General features: G+C 43.6%; 2 protein-coding genes across 2 annotated transcripts; one reads left to right on the top strand and one right to left on the bottom strand.

Annotated features, from left to right (window-relative positions):
- Positions 1–7,264: 7,264 nt before the first annotated feature.
- On the bottom strand, positions 7,265–9,259 carry otud1 (OTU deubiquitinase 1). The gene has a single exon (XM_084325599.1). It carries the CDS (start codon positions 9,141–9,143, stop codon positions 7,779–7,781), a length of 1,365 nt encoding a protein of 454 aa, XP_084181725.1. The 5' UTR covers positions 9,144–9,259; the 3' UTR covers positions 7,265–7,778.
- A 4,819-nt stretch (positions 9,260–14,078) lies between these two features.
- Positions 14,079–19,399, top strand: tgif1 (TGFB-induced factor homeobox 1). Its single transcript, XM_084326032.1, has 3 exons — positions 14,079–14,360; positions 16,322–16,551; positions 17,598–19,399. Exons 1-3 carry the CDS (start codon positions 14,345–14,347, stop codon positions 18,327–18,329), a joined length of 978 nt encoding a protein of 325 aa, XP_084182158.1. The 5' UTR covers positions 14,079–14,344; the 3' UTR covers positions 18,330–19,399.
- Positions 19,400–23,339: the final 3,940 nt, after the last annotated feature.

The following is a 23,339-nucleotide window of genomic DNA, read 5'->3' as shown; positions in this document are numbered from 1 at the left end:
AGTATAGACATATTAGCATATTAGGTAGTAATAATAGGCAAGGTAGATTCTTTAGTTAGCAAAGTGCATGATTTTTATTTTTCCATTTAAGATATTGATTGAGGAAGTGCATTTTCAGTCGACGTGGAAAATTGGGCTGGTTTCAACTGTCCTGACTGTGGTGGGAAGTTCGTTCCATCATTGTGGAGCGAGGACCGAGAATAGCCTGCTTCTCTTTGATGACCCTCCCAGAGCTCTGATAGGAGTAGGTCTGAGGCGGCCAGAAGATGTGTAGAGCGTAGGGTTCTTGAGGGTGTGTAGTTAGAGACCATTGACCGGAGGTAGGAGGGAGCCGTTCCCCTCGCCGCACGGTCTGCAGGTCAAGGACCTTGAAGCACTCCCTCTCGTGTGATATTGCTTGATAAGTATGATATCTAATCTCTCTAAAAACAAACACAAAATGGACGACCTATACTATTCAGTAAAAGCGATATAAAATCCGTCAATAAAATCCTGAAACTTCAGGATTGGGAATCGGTATCGGCACATCCCTCAGTAGTAGCCTATAGGGATGCACCGATCCGACTTTTTCAGTCCCGATACCGATACTTTTTTTTTATATTAAAATATATTTTGTTTTTAAGAATTGTAAAGGAGGGGAGCTCCAGTAGCTCACCACGTACCGCGAGTGCTATTTCAGCGCCGTGGACAACCGTGCTCGTCACGGATCTGGGGCTGAGCGCGTTCGAATCCCGGACGGCAGCCGTGCCTTTCCCAGAGTGTCTTCCCCCCCATCTGAACCCTTTCAGCCTGCTTCTGTCGGTCGAACTTGACCAAGTATGAATGCGATGAAAAAGCGATAAACGCTAAAAAGAACCAGCTGACTGGTCAAAGTTTAAAAAAAAAAGAATTGTAAAGGATCACAAGTGGGTTTTTGATTTGTTGTAAACAAAGACAGAAAATAAACTTCATTCGTTCAATTAATAAACTGTATGCCTCACTGTCACTGTGTGGAAGAGACTGGGATCATTCTTTTGTGCAAGGCAACATCAGGCTTGACTTAAAACATTACTTTCCTAATTTAGTGAAACTAAATGTAACAAATTAACACATAGATATAGATGTACTGAATGGTTATCTTATTTTATTAAAAAAAAGAAAAAGAAAAAATTATTTATTTATTTTTTACCGATACCCGATCCAGCTATTTTACTGATATCGGCGGCCGATACCAATATCGGATCAGTGCATCCCTAGTAGCCTAGAGTAGGCTAACAACCTCCCCCCACACGATTTCTCAAGCTTGACATTGGCACCGACACTGTCTGCATTCCTGAGCTAGTAAAGAAGCACATTCTGTGATTATCATTCCTACACAGCATTTGCCATTTCCCCCGAGCAGCAGTCGCAAAGGGACTGTGACCGAGATAGCAGGCGGCCATGTTTAGTGTTACTCCTGGATGTCCTGACCGAGAGGAGCCAATAAGTGATAGTGATGCCTGTGCGGGAGAACAAAGCCCTTGAAGTTTATCACATGAAATGACTGTAACCGTATAAGAATGAATTTGAGAAACTTCTGTCATCTAGCAGTCTGACAGTGAGTAGAAGCTTGCAATCGTTCATAGAAATGCCTTATATTAACATTTGATATACTCTGAAGTTTACAGATAGCTAAGCTGGCAGGCGTATAGTAGAAATAAGTAACAAAATACTGGCAGCATGAAACGCAGTCTGTCATTTTCAAAATGCAGAGAATACATCTTCAAAACGGTATTAGCTGAACGATCAGGGACAAACTAAATCCTCCCTGCTGTATTTATGCAAAGAAAGCTAAATTATAAAAGTATTAAGCTCAAATGTCGAAATAAGCATGTTTTTTAATGGCCACACCAGGGGTGAATTCCACTGGTTCCAATAGGGACTTAAGAAGAGTGAGCATGGGGGAGTTTTTCACCAAGCTAACGTTACTTCACTTCTAACGTTAGGCCTATGTGATTTAACATACATGTTAAAGAGCAAAGAGCTGTCCCATGGGCAAATTATTATAAAAAATAACAACAACAAACACTTTATGGCTATGTTCACACTGAAGACATAAGTGGCCCATGTCTGTTTTTTTGCTCATATGTGACTCAGATCTGATTATTTCATGACAGTGTGAACAGCACAAATCACATGGAATCTGAACTTTTCAATTCTGATTTAGGCCACTTTCATATGTGGTCCTAAATCAGATATAGGTCTGATTTCCTTTTTGGCTTGCAGTGTGTGAACGTAGCCTATGATTTTGTGGGCAAATGACGGGAAAGTGGAAGGATTGGCTAGAGAGTAGATATCATCAAGCTAGAAAATCACAACATCATCTGCCATTTGAGTCTCACTGATGAATGTACCTGTGACATAACAATCACTTTATTTAATCATATAGAAATATATATGATTATATAAATATATATATATATTACATTGAATATTCATCAGCCTTCAGTTATACTTAGGTAAAGTACTGTGTTGAACAGATCTGAACAGGCAGCATGCCAGAAAAGATAATTTCATTAAAATGTTAGTGTGAGCGGTGAGTGCTGGCGCATGTGTTTGTGTGTGTGTCCGTGTTTGTGTGTGTGTGTGTGTATGTGTTTGTTTGACCTAATAACAAGGAGAATATTAAGCCAGTACACACCAACACCCGTTTGTTCTGACCCATGCCGTGCCCTGGCATGTTCTACAGTGGTAACTAACAAACAAACATTAGTCTGCCACACAATCCAAACAAACACGTTCTCTTCCACGAGGCTGGCGGGAGAGACGATTGTCAATTGTCATGAATCGAGCCGCACTGACAGCAAGCATCATTCCATCACCGCCGTGCAACTCAACAGACAGAGACAGATGGTTCACACACATATATTATACGTACTCCCTCCTGGCGATTCACAGATCATAAGCTATTACCGCCGTTTTAAAAACGGACAAAGTAATGGATTAAGTTATTGCAGCTGTTTTAAACGGGACGGCATAATGGATTAAGTTAGTCCTGCTCCTATCCAGGTGCCATTTCTCTGTTAGTTTAAATGGGTAATGTGATACACCTCCTGCCTATCGGGCCAAATGAATGTTATTGAGCCCTTGTGGCCTGATATCCCAGAGAGCCAGGCGTGGACTTTAAGCCCTGCAGCTGTGCTTTAATCCAGAGATGGTGTGTTTGTGCCTGCTTGCGTGTGCATGCATGTGTGTGGCCTTGTATGAGTGTGCGTGTCTGTGTGTCTGTGTGTGTGTGTGTGTGTGTGTGTGTGTGTGTCAGGGTCAGGGTCATGGAGATGGATTGAAACTGGACACCACTATCACCTGCGTTTGGACCAGAGACGACAGGGGACAGGGGACAGGGGAGGGGGCAGGTCAGATGGAAGGTTAGCTGTATAAAAGGGGCTATGGTTCCCTCCTGAATCCTTGGTCCAGGCCAGAGTACATTCAGCCTGAGCACAGCAGCGCTGCCCCGGCCGGGCGAGGAGCACACAACCTCAGCACTTTCCAACCTGCTGCCACTGTGTGAACATGGGAACACACACACACACACACACACACACACACACACACACACACACGTATACACTCTTCAAGGACTGTTTACTACATTCTATTGACTATATTCATTCCTCTAGCTGACCCCCTTACCTTAGGTAGAGCAAAATATCCTCACTTTAAAGGATGTTCCCAACCTTTCTGTCCTCATGGGGACATCTGGTCCTTACAAGGATATAAAGTTAAAACACACACACACACACACACACACACACACACACACACACACACACACACACACACACACACACACACCTGCTGGCACAAATATTCTCATACATGCAAGTTTTGATTGATTGATTGATTGAAAACTTTAATTAACAGATTGCAGAATGGGTACAATACAGTACAACTCAATACACACAATTGTTAAGGGGATGCAGACCAGAGAAAGACTTTCATCTTGTTTACATCAGGGTCTCCCATTTTCAATTCAGATTTATACAGATATAAAAATCTAATCTAATCATCTAATCTAATCTAATCATGACATTTATACATGACAGACAGATATACAGTACTGTTACATTTGTGACATACAAGATATGCAAATATACAGTACTGTTAAACAGAGATCCTAACAGTAAATATATACATACGATACGAGGGGGAGGGAAATGTACATTAGGAGGGGGTGGGTGGGTGGGAGGGAGTTCGGACATTTACGGGGGCCAGTTTCGAATTGCAGCCGCCCCTAGGTGCTCTTTGAGAGTGGTTTTGAAGGTGGGTAGGGATTCACATTTTTTTACGGCTGCGGGTAGGGCGTTCCACATTGATGTGGCATAATTGCAAAATGTGTTTAGTCCCTTGTTTGAGCCAAATCTGGGTTGCACATGATTTGTGGAACTCCCTCTGGTGTTGTGGTTGTGGTATTCACTGACCTTTGGGAAGTATTTTGACATGTACATGGGTACCTTAGTGGTGTAGTGTATCTTGTAGACCAGGCAAGTCGCTGTACTCTGTCGTCTACTCTAAGCCATCCTAGGTTGTCAAAGTGGGCAGGGGTGAGGTGGGTTTTAGGAGTAAGGTCACGCAGTAGTCTGACCAGTTTGTTTTGTGATGTTTGTAATCTTGTTTTTAGTGCCTTTGAGGTGCTTTGGTACCATGAGGTGCAAGCATAGTCGACGTAGTAACCTTGAATGAGTGCTCCTGCCAGAGTCTTCAGGGTATTCTTGTTTACCAGAGAGGAGATCCGGTACAAGAATCTTGTTCGTTGGTTGACTTTGGGAACAAGTCACAACAGTGTATTACACATGCATGGCACACACACCCACACACACACCCACACTGTCACCAATGAACAGTAGCATGTCAATACACAGCAAGAGCAACAGACAGACACTCCCAAACAATCTGTTTTATCAAGTGGTGACTAGCTGACAGCGTAAGTATGTGGCAGAGAGGACTCGCAGTGCCGGCTCGCATGCGAAGGGGATCACAGGTGTGGGGGTCAACGCAGCCTCTCACGCAGAGGCCATGCGTGAGGAACATAAGGCAACATATGGTATGGCAAGCATCATCTGGGTCTGCCTGCTGAGCGCTGTTTGAGTGGGCTGTACCGCGTACCTGACAACCAAATCTCAGTGTATGGAAACATTGAAGTAGTGCAGGGGGGGGGGGGGGGGGGGCTGTCCCAACCTGGGGGGCTGTGAACACATACACTTAGGACAAAGCTGTCTGCTCTCCCTGCACCTGTTTCCATAGCTTTGGCAGAGACAAGAGAGGCACTAGATCAGCCACACCGATGACAGAAAATGACGTTTTCTCAAAGATGGGAAAACGATTCCCTTCAGAGTTCCTTGTGAATCACGGGGTGAGAAACCTTTCACATAACCGAATATCAAGCAAAACGCTTATTTTGTATCCGGTAAATCCTAATTATTGTACTTAGCAGAGGGAGCATTCATCCAGTGCATAGGCATGAGGCACAACTGTCCCCTATGCGCTGCACTAAAGCACAGGATCAGACAGGGGTGATACCTAATTGAGCAACTTAGGCATGGTTACAGCATACTTATATGTGTAAAATACAAGAAAAACATGTCTCTTGTTGACAAATGTCAATGCTTTAGTGATATTCATACAGTGTTTTAAAACAGCTTCATTCAAACTAAAGGTTTCCCCAAAGTGAACAAAAAAGTGCAAAATATTCATACCTTCCTAAATGAATCTTAGCTTAGGCATTAGATGGTAGCAGTCAACTAAATCGGGCAAACTATCTATGACAGCCAATTATTGTGTCTTATGGCTAATAATAATCAAAAACTCTCTCCAAGGTCAGGAGAAAAGGCCAACAACTGTAAATGTTATTCCTTACTGTGCAGTTTGGGACTTCCTTTGCGCTCGCTGGGTGGAAGGTCTGCGAACTGCACCCGGTGTCCCGACATGATGTTCGGCTCGTCCTCAGGTCAGAACCACGACTGCAGCGCTGCTCTCTCGGTTGTTTCAAAGTATCCAGCAAACTTCCGACGATGGAGCTATTGCCTCGGCTGACCGTGTCGTGTCCGTGCGATGACCCGCGGGATCGTTTCCGAGTACCGTGGGGAGAGTGTGTCATTGAGTTTCCCCCTCTCCCTCTCTCTCTCTCCCTCTCTCTCTCTCTCTCCCTCTCTCTCTCTCCTCACTCTGTACCAGTGCCGGTCGCAGCGGAGCGGGACACTGGAGGACAGTACTGCGGTAGCTGATCCTCTCCGTCCAGTCTCACCTGCCAGTGCGCTTCTGAGCCTATAGTCTGTAACGTGGTCCATCCACGCCGGGATAGGGTGAGGCACTGGACCCCCCCCCCCCTGCATAAAAAATAAACTTACTTATTTTCGATGTACACATGACTGCAGAGTTACGTCATCGCAATTTAACCTCTCATATGATCACCCATCTGCGTATATATATATATATATATATATATATATATATATATATATATATATATATATATATATATATATATATATATATATAAATATATAAAAATATATATTATACATTTCAGCTCAATAATATACCAAAGTATATGATATAGGACAACTCTCAAAATGAATTAACAAACTTTCTAAAACTTAGGATATTATAAATGTTTTTGAAACTGCACACATGGGTAGATAGATCAAAGTAGGCGACCCCGTAAATCAACCAGAATATGCTATCAAATCCCTAAAGCCTAATATCACAAGAAGAAACACAGTAGACCTAATGCACTGTCACGTGTAGGCTATTCAAACGAGCCGTTTCAAATTATGCTACTGACATTTTCGAGAATATGTCTGAGTACAAATTAGGGTCTACTACGCCATCTTGTGGTCAAACAGTATAGAACAAACGGGAGTAATAAGGCTGTCAAGAGACACTCGATTTCATGTTTTTCATCTTCAATAATCGTTCTCCTGGAGGAAGCGGTCCTCGACGTTGATCTTGCCTCCAGTTGTGTTCATTTGATTTGTTTTCACCCATACACTTTTTCCTTAGGTCATAATGTTATTAGCCTGCCTCTGGATCTATGCGAAAAATGGGATATAAATATATCAAGCTTTATTTTCTCGAATATACACTTATTAAACTAAGCTATAAGGGAGAGAGAGAGAGAGAGAGAGAGAGGTTAAGATTGTAATTGTGTAGTTGGCTCAATTATAAAGTATGATTACAATGCAGTGTTCTTTCAAAGGTTTATTTCAAAATATTTGTCGGAAGCCCACAAAGCATAGGCATATAGAAAAATAACCAATAAGGAAAATAAATAAGTGCTCAGATATCAGCTGCAAGCAAAGGAATATAAACTTCACTCAATCAACACACAATCAAAAACATAGGCCCACAAACTCTTAGAAAAGCACTCCCATGGGACAACTGCCAACCATTTCTGCATCCGCTTATGAACAAAGAGCAAACAAACAACATTTCTGTGCACTGCACTTCCTCGTTCCTAACAATACAAAACTTATAAAAAATAATTTAAGGCATATAGAAATCACACAATCAAAGTGCAAATGACCGTTTAACACTGTACTATTTTGTACTCTGTACATTGTTCTTTAGTTTGTCTATTGTATATTTTGTAGTGTTTGGCCTTTATTGTTTTTACTTTTTACTGTGTGAAGCACAATCTCAGGGGGCTCATATAGAACCAAGCATTTCACTGTAATGTACATTATATCTGTGACAAATCAAACAAAACTTGAACTTGAACTATATACACATGTCCACACTTTTATTCTAATTCAAATCTTTCACATAAGCCCATTTTGCTCAGTGTACATTTTGGACAGGGAAGCCGCCATCGACTTGGCCAGCTCCTCGTCGCGCTTCCTCTGGATCTGCGAGTGGCGGCACCAGTCCTCGTACTCCGGGTTGGGAAGACACCTGTCCAGCAGCACGTCGTAGTGGCCGTTGCTCAGCCAACTTAGCCAGATGGCCGGCTTGGAGGTGTCCTCCTCGCCGAGGTAGTGCACCATGGTGGACACGGTGGGGCTCTCCGAGCTCCCGCCAGTCGTCAGGTAGATGTTGACCCTCAGCATCTGGCTCATGGCCAGCAGCTCAGGGTAACCGGCCCAGGCGCCGTCCTGTGCCGCGTTGATTAGAAACTCCCCGACGTCCCCCTCGATGATGGGGTTGAACTCGTCCAAGTGGTCGGCTATGTGGTGCATGGTCTGTTCCCTCAGCTCCTCGTGTCGGGTCTGCTCGCCGTAAGTGGCTTTGGACACGGCTCTGTACAGACAGTTTCCGTCCGGGATGATGTGGAACCTGTACTTGTGCCTCCCCTGGAGGTACTTGTCCTGCTTCTCCACCTCGGCCAGGTACCGAGTCACTTTGTCACTGATGTCTCTCTGCTCTGACCCTCCGTGCGGAGAAGAAGAAGACTCCTGCAGGACACGGAGCTCAAACACCTGATCTGATGGAATGTCCTCCTGGCCACCGCCTAGATGGTCGTTGCCATCCACACGTCCTCTACCTTCACCTGCCCTGCTAGACAGGGGCTCCGTTGTTTCTGGGCTGTGTGTTGAATTCAAACAGTCACTTTTGGAGGAATTCTTCGCAGAGGCTGGGGCTTCATCCTCCACCACCATCTTCTCGCATTCTCCAAGTCTGTATCCATTGATGTCCCTGCTCTTGTACGAGTTGTTGTCAATCGTGTTGGGATGGTCCACGAAAACATCTGTTCTGTTGCCCAAACGACCAATCAGGTCTTCGATCAGATCGACGACAGCACAGTCAGTATACACCGTGTTCACGATATCTTCTACAACTACATCAGGAGACGACCGTTTGATCCTGGACTCCTTCTGGACGACATGCACCGGTACCGACCTCTCGATCCCGTCCGGCCGGCGGACTATGATCTCCACCGTCGACCTGAAGTATACGGGCTTCGAAGTGGCATACAGCGTGAAGTCAGGCATGTTTGCGGATGTTTCTCCTACCGGATCCCCGTTAGTCGCCGAGGTCGTGCCTTGGGTGAAATCTGGGTTAGGAACCACAAAAGAACTCGCTGTAGTCGAGGTCGAGTGGTCGTCGGGTCCGCCTGCTGCTGTAGTTATTGGAACTTTGCGAGAATATCGCGGATAGTGTGTCAGGACGCTATTGTACAGCCTCATGTTGAGAGACTCCTTTATACTAAACGCCCCACACAGCCCAGGGTGTTACGGGGATATGACAACAAGATCTAAAAATACACCATGTCATCAATAGCGGGCAGAGTTGTAGGGGACGTTACCGGTTACCATGGATGTGAATCTGTTCCTGTTGTCACAGCGTGGAGTCGACGGTCGATTTTTAGTCGTCTTGCGTCATTGGAGTTGCAGCGCTTCCCTAATTTTAGACGTTCAAGTGTAACTTGACTCTCGCCTCTCAGGCGGTGGATCGCGGTGAGAGGTAATTCAACACGGAATGATTTGATGTGTCACACAGGTCCGACACTCAAATTTACCGGTCGCGTCGGGGTGGCGTCGTTGCACCGGTATGCGTAAAGCTTTCCAAAACACATTCCCTCAGAAACAATGTATTGACTTACTAATGGGTTATTCCTCATCCTTACATTTTTGCATTTTAAAAAGTGAGCATTTGTACTTTATTGTTTGCATTTTGTACTTCACGTTGTACTTTAGGTTGTACTTTAAGTTTGTATATTGTATATTTTGTATAGTGTTTGGCCTTATTATTGTTACTTGTTACTGTATGAAGCATAATCTCAGGGGGCTCAGTCAGAACCAATCATTTCACTGTAATGTACATATATGTGACAAATAAAACAACTTGAACTTTAAACTTGAACTATTAATATGTTTATATCTTATATGATTCTGTACACCATTTAGCTACAACATGTGATTATTGAATACCTACTGAATGACATCCAGTCATTAGTTACCTATAGGCTAGACATGTTCCGTAAATTATGTGAACGTGTAATTTATGGAGCATGACATCATGACAACTTCTTGTTGCCTGGGGTAACAGTGTCAGAGCTTAATATAGCTATCACTTCACCGGATCTCCATTTCAAACCTTCACCATTTGTCACTACGTGTCAGTCAGGCATTCGATGACTACAGTGGCTATTATTTAGTATTACTTGATATAAAGTAAGCTACATTTAATACATACAAATAGACTACCATAGTGTCTCTATACCTGTATCACTGTACAGAATAATACTACAACTCTGTACATACATCTGATTAGCACTATACTCATTTATATATGTTATGCCCAGTTTAATGACCTGTACATTGTATATTACTATTAATTCAAGATTCAAGATATTTATTTGTCATATGCACAGTTAAACAGACACGTTTAACCAACTTGGCTAGTCCTCCCTTCTTTCACACATCACAATAGACTAGTATTCAAAATATTGAAAAAACTTGAATGCTAAAATAAAGAATCTTAAAAAAGATAATAAAGTAAAAAGATGTTGCACTTTAAGTCAAGAGTTTTATTTGTCACGGCATACAAGTATACAATGAAATGCGGGGGCCGGGGTCTTGCCCGCAACGATGTGCATAATACAATAGTAATATATAATAGAACCCAATAGAACGACATTGTGCAATAAAACAAGTAAACAAAGTAGGGCATATCGGTATATGTACATGAGTTATTTACAGAGCATGGTAGGACATGCTAGGTCCTGTGGTATACGCTACGGATGAGGCACTGGGTTTTTATGTACACTGCTATACAATATACAATCTCAAGTTATACTATACTATTCTTAAAGTGACCTTTCCTTTTGTAAAGTGACCAAAGTGACTTTACACTGTTACATTAGCACTCTGGTTGGATGCCAAACTTATTTTTTCTTGAAATGGATTTCTTGGTTTCTTGAAATGGATACTAAATATCTAGGGTTCTCTCTCCCAATTGGATAAAGTGGGAAGGGATACCAGAACATTTATTTTCTGTTTACTGCAGAGCGGAGGGACTGGGAGACCCATGTTACTGACCAAACACTCAACTGTCAGAATTGAAACATATTTTAACAACAATGTATGTAATGTATCTAATCTACCTCCCTCCCTCGTAATAGTATGATTATTATTGACAACCTAGGAGAGTAGACGACAGAGTACAGCAACTTGCAATGGGCCTGGTCTACAAGATACACTACACGACCAAGGTACCCATGTACATGTCAAAATACTTCCCAAAGGTCAGTGAATACCACGATCACAACACCAGAGGGAGCTCCACAAATCATGTTAAACCCAGATTCGGCACAAACAAGGGACTAAACACGTTTCGCAATTATGCCACATCAATGTGGAACGCCCTACCCAAAGCTGTAAAGGAATGTGAATCACTACCCACTTTCAAAAACACTCTCAAAGAACACCTACGGGAGACTGCAATTCGAAACTGGCCCCCACAAATGTCCTAACCCAGTTGTACAGTAAATGACCAAGTATGGCTTTGTCAGTATTCCAATGTACAGTGTACAGTGTCCCCCACCCACCCCCTACCCAACCCCCCTGTCCCCCACCTCCAATGTACAGTCCCCCCCCCCAACCCCACCCCACCTACCCAACCTCCTCAAATGTACAGTTTCTACGTCAAATGTATATACTCTTTTCTGGACACTTTTTGTATCACAAACAGTACTGTATTTGCAAATCTGGTATGTCATAAATGTATAGATGTAGCAGTACTGTCTATCTGTATGTCGTGTGTATATGTTATGATGAATTGAAAGTTTCAAGTTCAAGTTTCTTTAATAGTTGTCATACAGAAGTACAGAATACTTTTATACAAAATGCTTCTTACTGTTACGCTCCAGAGACTGTGCAAGACAAGATAAGTATGAAATAAAATAACATAGTATAGCATGTAAATTAGAAGTAAAAAAATTAGGTCACAGTGTTCAGTATAGACATATGTACAATGTTCGATGCAGAATAGACGTAACTGAGTTACCATATAATATACAATACTATGCAGTGTACTAATATACAATACTATATAGTGCAAGGCAGAAATGGGATGAGGTGCAATTTAGGTACAATTTACAGTAGGTGTACGAGTTGTAGTGCAAATCCTTTATCAATAAATATAAAGTGTGTTTGTGTGATCTAAAGTGTGGAGAGTGGGTGCTGCAGTGTGTTGTTTGTTTAAGTGAGTGTGTGCGTGTGGGTGTGTGTGCTGTGTGCATTTGATGGTTGTTGCATAGTGTTTATTGTTCGTTTAGCAGCCTGATGGCCTGGGGATAGAAGCTTCTTCTGAGTCTTTCTGTGCTCGCCTTAAGACTCCGGTATCGCTTGCCTGACCGCAGCAGTTCAAAGAGGCAGTTGTTCAATTGGCTGAAGTCCTTGATGATTCTCTTAGCCTTCCCCTTGCACCGCTTGTTGTAAATGTTCTGGAGGGTGGGAAGCCCCCCTCCAATTGTGCATTCGGCTGAACGTGTCACTCTTTGTAGTCTGCTACGGTCTTGTGCGGTGCTATTCCCAAACCAGGAGGTGATGTTGCTAGTCAGGATGCTCTCTATTGTACATGAGTAGAAGTTCCTAAGGATCTTCTGACTGACTTGGAACTTCCTTAGGCGCCTGAGGAAGTAGAGGCGTTGTCGTGCCTTCTTCACAACACTGTCAATGTGTGTGGTCCATGTCAAGTCCTCGGATATGTGAATGGGGGACCCTGATGTAAACAAGACGAAAGTCTTTCTCTGGTCTGCATCCCCTTAACAATTGTATGTATTGAGCTGTACTGTACCCATTCTGCAATCTGTTAATAAAGTTTTCAATCAATCAATCAATCAAATCGTAGTGGTTATAAGTAGCCATGCAGTAGACTATTACGGCCACCAGAGAGCACCCGAGGACCTCATTTTAGGCCTACTCGCATGGCATTCTAATAAGTACAAGAAGTACACGCATGGGGGAGACATTAGACTTTGAGGAGGAAAAAAACAAAGTCTACAGCAAATGCATGAAACGAGGCTGCTCCAGCAGCTGTCGCAACGCTGTGCATCGCATACAAATGAGCACTGATCTATCCGCTCACCCAACCGTTGTCTTTTTTGTTAGTGACCTGCTGTGCTACTAAACAGTGTTCGACCATCAGCTAAAAACTAAATTAGCCTGTCTAGAATAAAAAAAATAAACCTAACCTAAAACTAAGTAGCCTATACTTTACCATTAGGAGGACCACAATTAACCAATTATATATTTGTCGATGCTACAATTAACCACATTTGCATACGAATCAATAAAAATTTTTTTTAAAGAAGGACATTAGATTTTAGAATGTACATATTTTAGAATGTATTGACTGTGTACTTATTTCTGACTACCTAAATGTTTATTGTGAGCGATCTGTGGTGCTGAATTTCCCTCTGGATTAATAAAGTACTTCTATTCTATTCTATTCTCCATGTTAAAAACAGACATCGAGTCTATCCCGTTTATAGGACATAATAGGGTCTAAATGTCCTTGATCGCAAACTAATAGCTGTTGATTGATTGATTGAAAACTTTATTTAACAGATTGCAGAATGGGTACAATACAGTACAGCTCAATACACACAATTGTTAAGGGGATGCAGACCAGAGAAAGACGTTTGTCTTGTTTACATCAGGGTCCCCCATTTTCAATTCATAGTGACATTTATGACATACACACAACATACATGACATTTATGGCATAGGGACATACATGACATACAGGTATATAGTACTGTTACATTTGTGACATATATGATATGCAAATATACAGTAGGCTACTGTTAGACCCTGACAGAGAGTATGGGGAGGAGACTGTACATTAGGAGGGGGTGGGTGGGTGGGAGAGAAATATACATACTGTTGATTTTTACGCTTGCATATAGTTGCATAATATTATATGCATGATATAATAAGTGGCGTTGTGAGCTTGTTGCAGTAGTTATGGCACGGTGAGAGAACCGAGATGTCTCCATGTCAGTGTGTACACCGTGCTGATGTCACAGATCTCTCCTCCACAGTGGGAGGATCTTGGAGCGTTGAGTCACGCAGCTGTCAAAGAGAGCTGTCATCCAGTTCCACCATCAAACACACTCAGCGAGAAAGCCTTTGGCCAAGTAAAGCGCACAGATCTCAGGTGCCCTAAAGTCGCTCACAACAAAGAAACAAAACACGACGACAAATTCCGAAAAGGAAAAGAAAGGGGTTTCTTTTTTTTAAACGACAATTTGGACTATTTCGGAGAGGCACGTTTTGGAATATTGGGAGGGAAAAAACTGCAAGGACTGTGTAACACAAGAAGAACATTGCCTACTGCGCTTCGCTCCGTGGCGTGGAGAAAAGGGGGATTTTGGACTGAGATGAAGACAAAGAGGGGTATGTTTATGTTGGCTCGACATGTGCTGATCTGTGCAGAAACGATCAACAACAACAACAACAACAACATGAGAGTGGAGATGATAGCGACACAACGGTTTCCTCACAACGAGAACCATGCAGCAGTCTTTTGTCTCCGCTGCTGCAGACAGAACAGCTTCTTTCTCCATGTGCTGCTGGCGGGCTGTCAGAACTCACTATTGTTCCCCTGTCGTGTGGAAACCTCAACGTTTCAACCTAAAAACCTAATCATACAACATGTGTGATGTATAAAAACCGATAGCGTGTTTGTTAATTTATCACACATGTTTTATAATTAGGCGAACTTTACTTTAAACGGTTGAAAACTTGGGTTTATTATATCGTAGTGTGGGCTGCCGTTATTCATGTGTCAAAGGGGTTATTAACTAGAAACCTCCGATTTTAATAAACAGTAGAGTAGACTATAAAAACAGTAATCAGATTGACGACTATTGTGTATCGTGAGAGCGTCGCCTACATTTCAGTCGCTACATTGATTATATATCCAACCCGAGAATCATCCAAACAAACACATCGCAGTCGTTATTATAATGTTTCACTGTGTTGCTATAATGTTCCTCCTGGTTTGTAAAGTTGTTGTGTTTCTCTTTCACTCGGCGAGGCTCTCGCTTCTCTACTTACAGTCTCGGACCTCGTGCGCCACACAATAGAACTCCTTTACAAGTTGTTAAAACTCGCCAAAACGTCGCCCTGGTGGCCTCAAAATGTCCATTTCGTCTGAACGTTTATACAACGGGGGGGTTAAGTTGTAATGGTTTTCTGTAACTTTTGCAGCAACTTTTGAAATGGGACTGAAAGAGCCATGCAGCCAAGATTCTTTTGTTTAGTCTGGAGACGCTGATTTGCAACAGGTTTCCCCTCCCCCTCCCCCCAGTAGTTACCTCATCCTGTTATAGCTGCTGCTGGACTCTGCTTTCTGGTTCTGTTCCCAGCAGCTTTGCCCCAGGGCACACCAGTCATAGTGGCCTACTTATGAGCCTAGTATATGTGACTTAAAAAAAAAAAAAAAAAAAAAGCTTTTTAATAAACCCACTTTTCTTTGCATCACTGCTGCCAAAATCTTGATTGATTGAAAACTGTATTAACAGATTGCAGAATGGGTACAATACAGTACAGCTCAATACACACATTGTTAAGGGGATGCAGACCAGAGAAAGACTTTCGTCTGGTTTACATCAGGGTCCCCCATTTTCAATTCATCATAACATATATGACATACATGACATACAGATAGACAGTACTGCTACATCTATACATTTATGTCATGACATCCACGTTCGTTTATAATACCCTCAAAACTACCAAGTTAGGCATATTATGGTAGTAACACCCGGTTAAGTCATGTTATAGTATCAAACTGAATGATGACAGCAATCCTTTTGTGTCATCATGTTTCGTCTTGATGAGAAATATGAGCCTAAATAAAAACAAGAGTGCAGCTGTTGAATAGGAAATTCCCCCTTTGTGCCATGCCCATGACTGTTCCAGTTGTCATTCTCTCCTCATCTAAACATGAAAGGTGTGTAGCTTGGTCTTCTACACAATAGACCTCAGCTAGTATTTGTCAGGGCAGGTTTTATAACTGACACACAGAGTCGGATCAGCCTTTGTGACGTCCCCCGCACCCCTTATGCCCCCACTCTCCCTCCTCCTCTCTCCCTCCCTCCCTCCCTCCCTCCCTCCCTCCCTCCCTGTATGAATCACATGGCTGAACTTGACAGCTTGCCTCTGACACATCAGCTGCCTCCCAGACAGCTAGCGTTTGGCAGGCGGCTGGAACAGAGCCGTGGGGGAGACTTTGACGGGGAGAGGGTTGGTTGACGTGATGGGGGATATAGTCCACATCCCGTCCCGTTCCGATGCGCTGCCTCGTCCTCCTCCTCCCCCTCTTCTTCTAACACACGGCTGTGCGCACGCAGGTTTGACGATGCTGTCGGGGAGCGAGACTGATGACGACGACGGCGTGGACGCGCCTCTGGACCTGTCATCCAGCACCGGCAGCAGCGGGAAGAGGAAGCGGAGGGGGAACCTGCCCAAGGAGTCGGTCCAGATCCTCAGGGACTGGCTGTATGAGCACCGCTACAACGCCTACCCCTCGGAACAGGAGAAAGCCCTCCTGTCCAAGCAGACACAGCTCTCCACGTTGCAGGTACGGACACACGACAACATAACGGGGAGATCTCCGGCTTAGACTAGACAGATGGGTGTTCCGAGGACCTTTTTACTCCTGCCTGTAGGGTCCTGTTGTTGTTGTTGTTGTTGTTGTTGTTGTTGTTGTTGTTGTTGTAGTGTTGACAGAAGGAGGGAAATGAACGGGGGAGACCTGATGTCATTTTGGTGAAACGGTTTCCTGTCCTTAAGACGTGAAAACAATGAACTGGAAGGTCATCCGAGTCAGGCTGATGGTGCAACGCTCTTGTCTGTGAAACAACACGGTGACTAAACTCACTCTAACTGCAGAGCCGCTCTGCAGGCTTGGCGGAGGATCTGGACAGGAATTTCCCTCCCTCCAGCCCCTTCCCTCCATCCCAGCTGTCTGATAACAATGCACAGTCATTTACATAGTAAGGGCTGCGCAGGCCCTCCCGCTAGCTAGCAGGGCCACAGAGCAACAATAGACTGCAGCACGGGGAGAGAGGGACAGAGAAAAGAGCTGCCTTTTCTAAGGGGAAGGGGAGAGATTACTTTAGGTTGAACCTTTGTTTACAGTCATTAAGACAAGTGGATGCGAATGTTTAACTGAAATGCCTTCCCCAAGTCACGTTTTTCTTTGAAGATGAATTTACTTTGTAGCCTCTTGTTTGTTCAAACTCGTTGTATTTGGTTTGAAAGTGACACATTACTTTTAGGTCTGACTCTTAACTTTTACTCAGAAATCTGATTTAATTTGTTTGTTGCCAAAAGGGGAAGAACGGTAAACACCGTTGGTGTACACAAACTGAATTTATGACCAGACAGGCAAGCTACCACTGGTAGGAAATACCTGGAATGAACAGTCTTTTTGTTCTCTCGGTCGCTGTTGGATAAGCAGGTGCAAACCACACCTGATGCTGGGAGCTGAACAGAATCCGTCCCTCAGACATGTCGTGTTAGGGAATTGCTTCGTCATGTTACACAAGCTTAGTGGTGAAACGTCAATGAACCGTGACTTTGGGCTCTCTGACCGTATCGATGTTTGTCTGTTTGCTTTGCCAGGTGTGCAACTGGTTCATCAACGCTCGGCGGCGGCTTCTCCCGGAGATGCTCCGGAAGGACGGCAAGGACCCCAACCAGTTCACCATCTCCAGGAAGGGCGGCAAGGCCGGGGACAGCTTCTCCGACAGCTCCCAGTCGCCCAAGTACGGCAGCACCGCCACGGGCATGGAGGAGAGCTACGACAAGCGGGTCCTCCACCCCTCCAGCTTCGAACCCGCCATGGCCGACTTCCTGAGGAAGACCATGTCGCCGTCTGCTTCCTCCCCCGCCTCTCCCACCTCCCCGACCTCCCCCTCCCTCTCCCCCGGGCCGGTGCCCACCCGCCCGTCCGTCATCTGTCACACCACTGTCACCACGGCGATGCAGGGCAGCCCCACCAGCGCTTCGCTCCCCACCTGCGCGGCGGGCCCGAACACTGATCGCGCGGAGGAGCCACTGCATCCCACGCAGGACGCGGGGCCCTTCAGGTGCCGGGAGGACGGGCCGGGCGGCCAGCCGGTTCCCAACACCACCACTACCACCACCATCATCCCGGGCAACACCAGCATGGAGGGCAACCTGAGCCCCCGCAGCGGGCTCTTCAACACCCCGCCCCCCACCCCTCCTGACCTCACACAGACGGACTTTAGCGGCTTCCAGCTCTTGGTGGACGTGGCCCTCAAGCGGGCGGCTGCGGAGATGGAGCAGCAGCAGCAAGCCAAACAAACAGCGAGCAACAAACTGGTCTCTTAAAAGAATAAAGAGAGGGGAACAGGAGGGAACCAGGGACTCGCTTCACGACAGAGAAGCTCCGCTCTCGGTTTGTGACTTTTGTCTGTGACGAAAGAAGAAGAGAACAAATCCACACGGAACACCTGATCATTTCTATTTTTGGTATACCAATCAGACCGATGAGGATGTTTTTGTTTTGTTTATTTTTTATTGAAAAGACAAACTGTATCAAGGTGCCTTGGCTGTTAGTTCCTTTTTCAATGTCATAAACATACGTATGTATCTACATGTGTATCTTATTTGCACACGGGGACCAAAAATGTCAGACAAATGCTGCCTGTCTTACGTCTTTCCTTTATTTATATATATATCTATATCTATATAGATATGTATATATGTACAATGTTATTATTTTTAGAAAAAAAGGAACGAGAGGACGATTCTCCGCTCCTCCGAAGATCAATCTCGGAAAAGGGGATTAGGTCGATTCCACGTGCGTTTCCTGTTTTACATTTCAAGAGATCAGTTTGCGATTGGTCTGCCTCGTTTGTTTGCACACTAGGGCAGAGGAAGGTCATCTCAATGTCTTAAAATGAAATACTTTGCTCTCGGCATCTACGTTGAACTTATTCACTACTGTAGTAAAATGTTATGTGTTTCCATTGATAAGAGTATCGTTTTTTTTTCTTTCTTATGTTATTTTTACTTTTATATTTTAAAAGGAAAAAAAGAACCTCTCTGTAGTACATTGTTTGATTCACCTTCTCCCCATGAGGGACATTTCAGCTAAGCAATGTAGCAGGTTCACTGTTGTGAGCCGTGATCCCTTCACTCGGCATAGCGATGGGCAGTGGGACTGGAATAATAAGTTAACACTACAAACTGTCTGCTCCGATTTGCCCTTTTTTTTACGACCAGGTGAAAGGCGGCGTTTAGAAATCACCAAAAAAACACAAACTGAGCTTTTTTATGTACAAAAGAGAAAAAAAGAGGACCACGTGTATAGTTAATGTGACAGAACGCCCAACGATGTGATTTCCTTTCATACTGTGCAATGTTTGTGGCAAATAGAGAAGAGGGGGAGGGGGTCACATGGGATTCAAATAAAGTTTTGTTTTCTACAAACCCCGTGAGCTGATGGTGTTTTTCCGGACACACGTTGTTTATGTTTGAAGGTGGTGGGAATGCCGGTATCGAGGAGCTCCTCCTCGTTCGAAAACCCCTGCCCTAAAGCTCGGCGGATATTCATCCCTCAGGGATAAGGAATGTGTATGGAGAGGCAAGAGTTTACCCTGAATGAAAGGAGGATGTATATGAGGACAGAAAAACGTGTGTTGGGGAGGACGTGTTACCACAGGCTGCCCCCATGAGTCATCCTGAGACATTCCTGTGTGTGTGTGTGAGGTTTAGTAGAGCAGCTTCTGCCAATTAGCATAATCCTGCATAAATTAGCACAGGGCGAACAGCAGACGTCAACAGTTTCCTGCCAATGGGGTTTTATGTGTGTTTGGATTCAATGGAGTCAATGTAAGGCAGATTACCACTGTGGGTGCTGCTGGGTATTCAGACTTGTTCAAGGCTAGCTAACAGCTGTTCCCATCTGGTCCTAAAGCTCCCATTCTATCGGCCTTAATAAGATTTGTTGTCTATTTTTACCAAGACAATCGCCTATTCATTCACACCGTGTTCTTTCTCTCTGCCTAACCAGAATACATTTTTCTGTGAGTGTGTGTGTGTGTGGGGGGGTAAGGTTTTGGTCTTTTGTGGAATATAAAAACGACCCAATTCACTTTCAGAAGCCTCATGCTAGCACATCAGCAACGTTTACAATAGATGGCTTCCCAACAGTTCAGACGATTATAATTGTGATATCCAGTTGGCAATATCCAAGTAATCACTGAAATTATCCAATTGGTATCTCCGCATGGGCGAACGTACTAAACACACACAGTTCTTTCATGATTTCAGATGCCGCTTGTCAAAAGTGACAGACGGGCCTTGTGTTTGGTATTCGGGGTCCACCCTGAAGAATCAAACGCCTAATAAGGGTCTTGGCAGCCCTCCAGGCCCAGAGGACCGGCCGTAGCCCGATGCGGAGGGCCTTCCGAAGGGGAGGCTGACCTACGTCTAGGGGACAGCCGCATCCCCGGGTTGTCCCGCCCCCCTGGGTTCCCAGCCACTGAGGTCAACATGCCTCCTCTGAGGATGATTGATGTGTGAATGACGAATCACCAGAGGCTCCATGTGCAGGAGTGACGAGGCTCAGCCGAGGCCAAAAGTGCTGTCTAATTACGGGGGCCCGCCTCTGCGGAAGGAACATGCCCTTTAAACACCCGCAGCCGGCCTTGTAATCTCTTTAATTATATTCCAATTGGAAACACATGTGCAGGACGAATAGAAATAAACACAACTACATTATGGCATAAAACCTTTTTAAATATTTTTTTTTAATGCTGATAAGATTTTCATACACGTGCCATAACATCAACAGTGTAATAACATTAATTACAAAATGTATATCTGCTTAATATGTTATTTGATAGTTTTTTTCGTTGTTTGTTTTGTTAACATTTACATAGGGAAACATTCATCTATGTACACATGTCCATTTAAACGTTTTTTTATTTTCCTTTATATAACTACACCACAAGCCTCAGAATTGCCAGGATCGTTGAAGTGTCTTTTAGTTTGGCAATTAAACCACAATCCAACATTCTGGTTTCTATGTTGACACCCTGCTAAACCAGGGGTAGTATATTGATATGTTGATATAAGGAACATAAACAAGTCAATCATGTAACAGACAAGTCAATCAATTCAAATACAAGTTAAAAAAACATTAAAAAAAAACATACTAAAGTGATCTAATGGCATAAAGTTAGAACTATCGTTACTTTGAAGTACCCTCTAAAATTCAAAGGAAATCATACAGAACGGTTACTTCACCATGTGAGTTCCATCACAAACATATCTCTATTAAAAACGTCAGGTAGGAACATTATTTAGCCAATCAACAATGACAATGTGTGTGTGTGGGAGGGGGGTAAACAAATCCCTATTAGTACCTAGTGTCACATAGTCTTTGTCAAATCAATACAGATGATTAGATTGAACACCAAATTCTTGATATTACATTGTCAAAAGTATTCTGTGACAGTACATTGGCTTCAGATTGTCTCCACGGTCAAGCAGCTGAGAAAATAAAACAACATTGTGATGGAACTGTTCAATAATGTTAAATAATCAATCAGAGAAGAAAGATAAGAACTATAAGTGATAGCATTTCCCCCTCGCTTGACCTATCCTTGTGACTGGGTTTATATACAGTAAGAGACATAGCCTATTTATGGGTCATATATGGTCAAGTTCCATAGACAACCATTCAACCGCGCTCTCTCTCACACACACAAACTCACACAAGACACATTCACACATATTCTTCTCCCCCTGAGGCTGTTTTGTGCTCGACTATCACATTATAAATTAAGGCTGATTACTGTAACGGAAATCAAAAAAGGTGCCTGTCATGTCAACAAACCAACATAAGAAAAAAAATACATAAACACAGTATAAGGGCCTTGTTGTCAGTGCATAATCATAATCATAATGTTGATAAACAGTCGTTTGTGTTCTTCCACCCCCTAATAAATAAATAAAACACTATAAATATAAAACATTATAAATTGGATTTTGTACGGCCTTCAAATAATTGCTTCATTTGGAGGCAGAGATAGTGCACGTACACACACACACCGTGAGAAGGAGACGTTCTTTCTCTGGCGTTCGTCAAGATACTGTCGAGATACCATATTTTTGCTGAAAATAACATAATATTGTACCGTGTTGGAGAATAGCAGCCGGTCTCTGACACTTTAGGATCTCTCACACTTGAGCACAAAACGATCAAAATAATAAAATGAAATAAAAGCGACAATGAGGGGAAAGACAATTAGCTTGTGTCAGCATGCGTGTTAATGTCGTAATGTGGTCTTTCTACAAGCATGGATCACGCAGGCTAACAGGATGGACGGTGTGGCTGGCTTGGTTACAGACTGATGATTCAGCTACTTTAGTCATTAATAATAACTAGATCCCTTTGGACTCAGGAAAATAGGCTTTTTAATCAAGCACTTGAATCCAACACACACACACAGACACACACACACACACACACACACACACACACACACACACACACATTGAAATCTCTTGAACCTGATTGAACTGGATTTGGCGAAGCATATGAAATTTGTCTGGGTCAACACAAATGTAAACGAGACTACGGTTAAACCGAAACCCTACCCCACCTGGGGGAGCGACCTCCGACCTTCTGACCTATCTAGCTCTAGGGGTCAGCCTCCTAATGCTGGAAAAAAAATCACCTTTTCTAGACAGAGAGAGAATTGTGTCATTATCCAGCACTATCATTTACTTGTTCAGTCTCTTTTGGCAACTAAAACACCAGTACTTTTGAGCTTTGTCCGAATGGCTCCCTTATCCTGCTTTGTTTGTGATTCATGAATGAAAATACTTTAGGCATTTGCCTTAAAGACACAATATGTAACATTTCTGCGTTAAAATATCTATACACGTTATATATCTTGTCGAGTCGTGTACTGACATTATCCCAAATGTTTCCAACAATGTTGAAACCTAGAGCAATCTGTAATTTCAATCAAGGTAACCGCGCGTAGCATTTGGCCGCCTGTCAATGGCGTCATATCCCATTTACCCCCTCGAGTCACTAGAAGTTCCAGGGAGATGCGGGGAAACACCAGATGAGACGCCAAAGAGTGAGGAAGGAACTCGACAAGCTAGCTAGCTAGCGAGCTAATGTTACCGGTCTCTGTGACGGTGACAGTTATTCATTGCCGTTGCCGCGGTTCCTGTCGCTGAAGCTGTCCCCGTACAAGCGCACAATACAGGTGAACAACCCAAAGAGATATTACTGGACAAGAACAGAGGTGAAACAAGGGCTAAATATCGGTATGACATTTCAAGATGGAGAGAGTGTTGCGACGAGCTAGGACT

The sequence above is a fragment of the Notolepis coatsorum genome, assembly GCF_963971535.1.
Source record: "Notolepis coatsorum genome assembly, chromosome: 12".
NCBI classification, from domain to species: domain Eukaryota; kingdom Metazoa; phylum Chordata; class Actinopteri; order Aulopiformes; family Paralepididae; genus Notolepis; species Notolepis coatsorum.
This window is presented reverse-complemented; position numbering and strand designations above follow the sequence as displayed.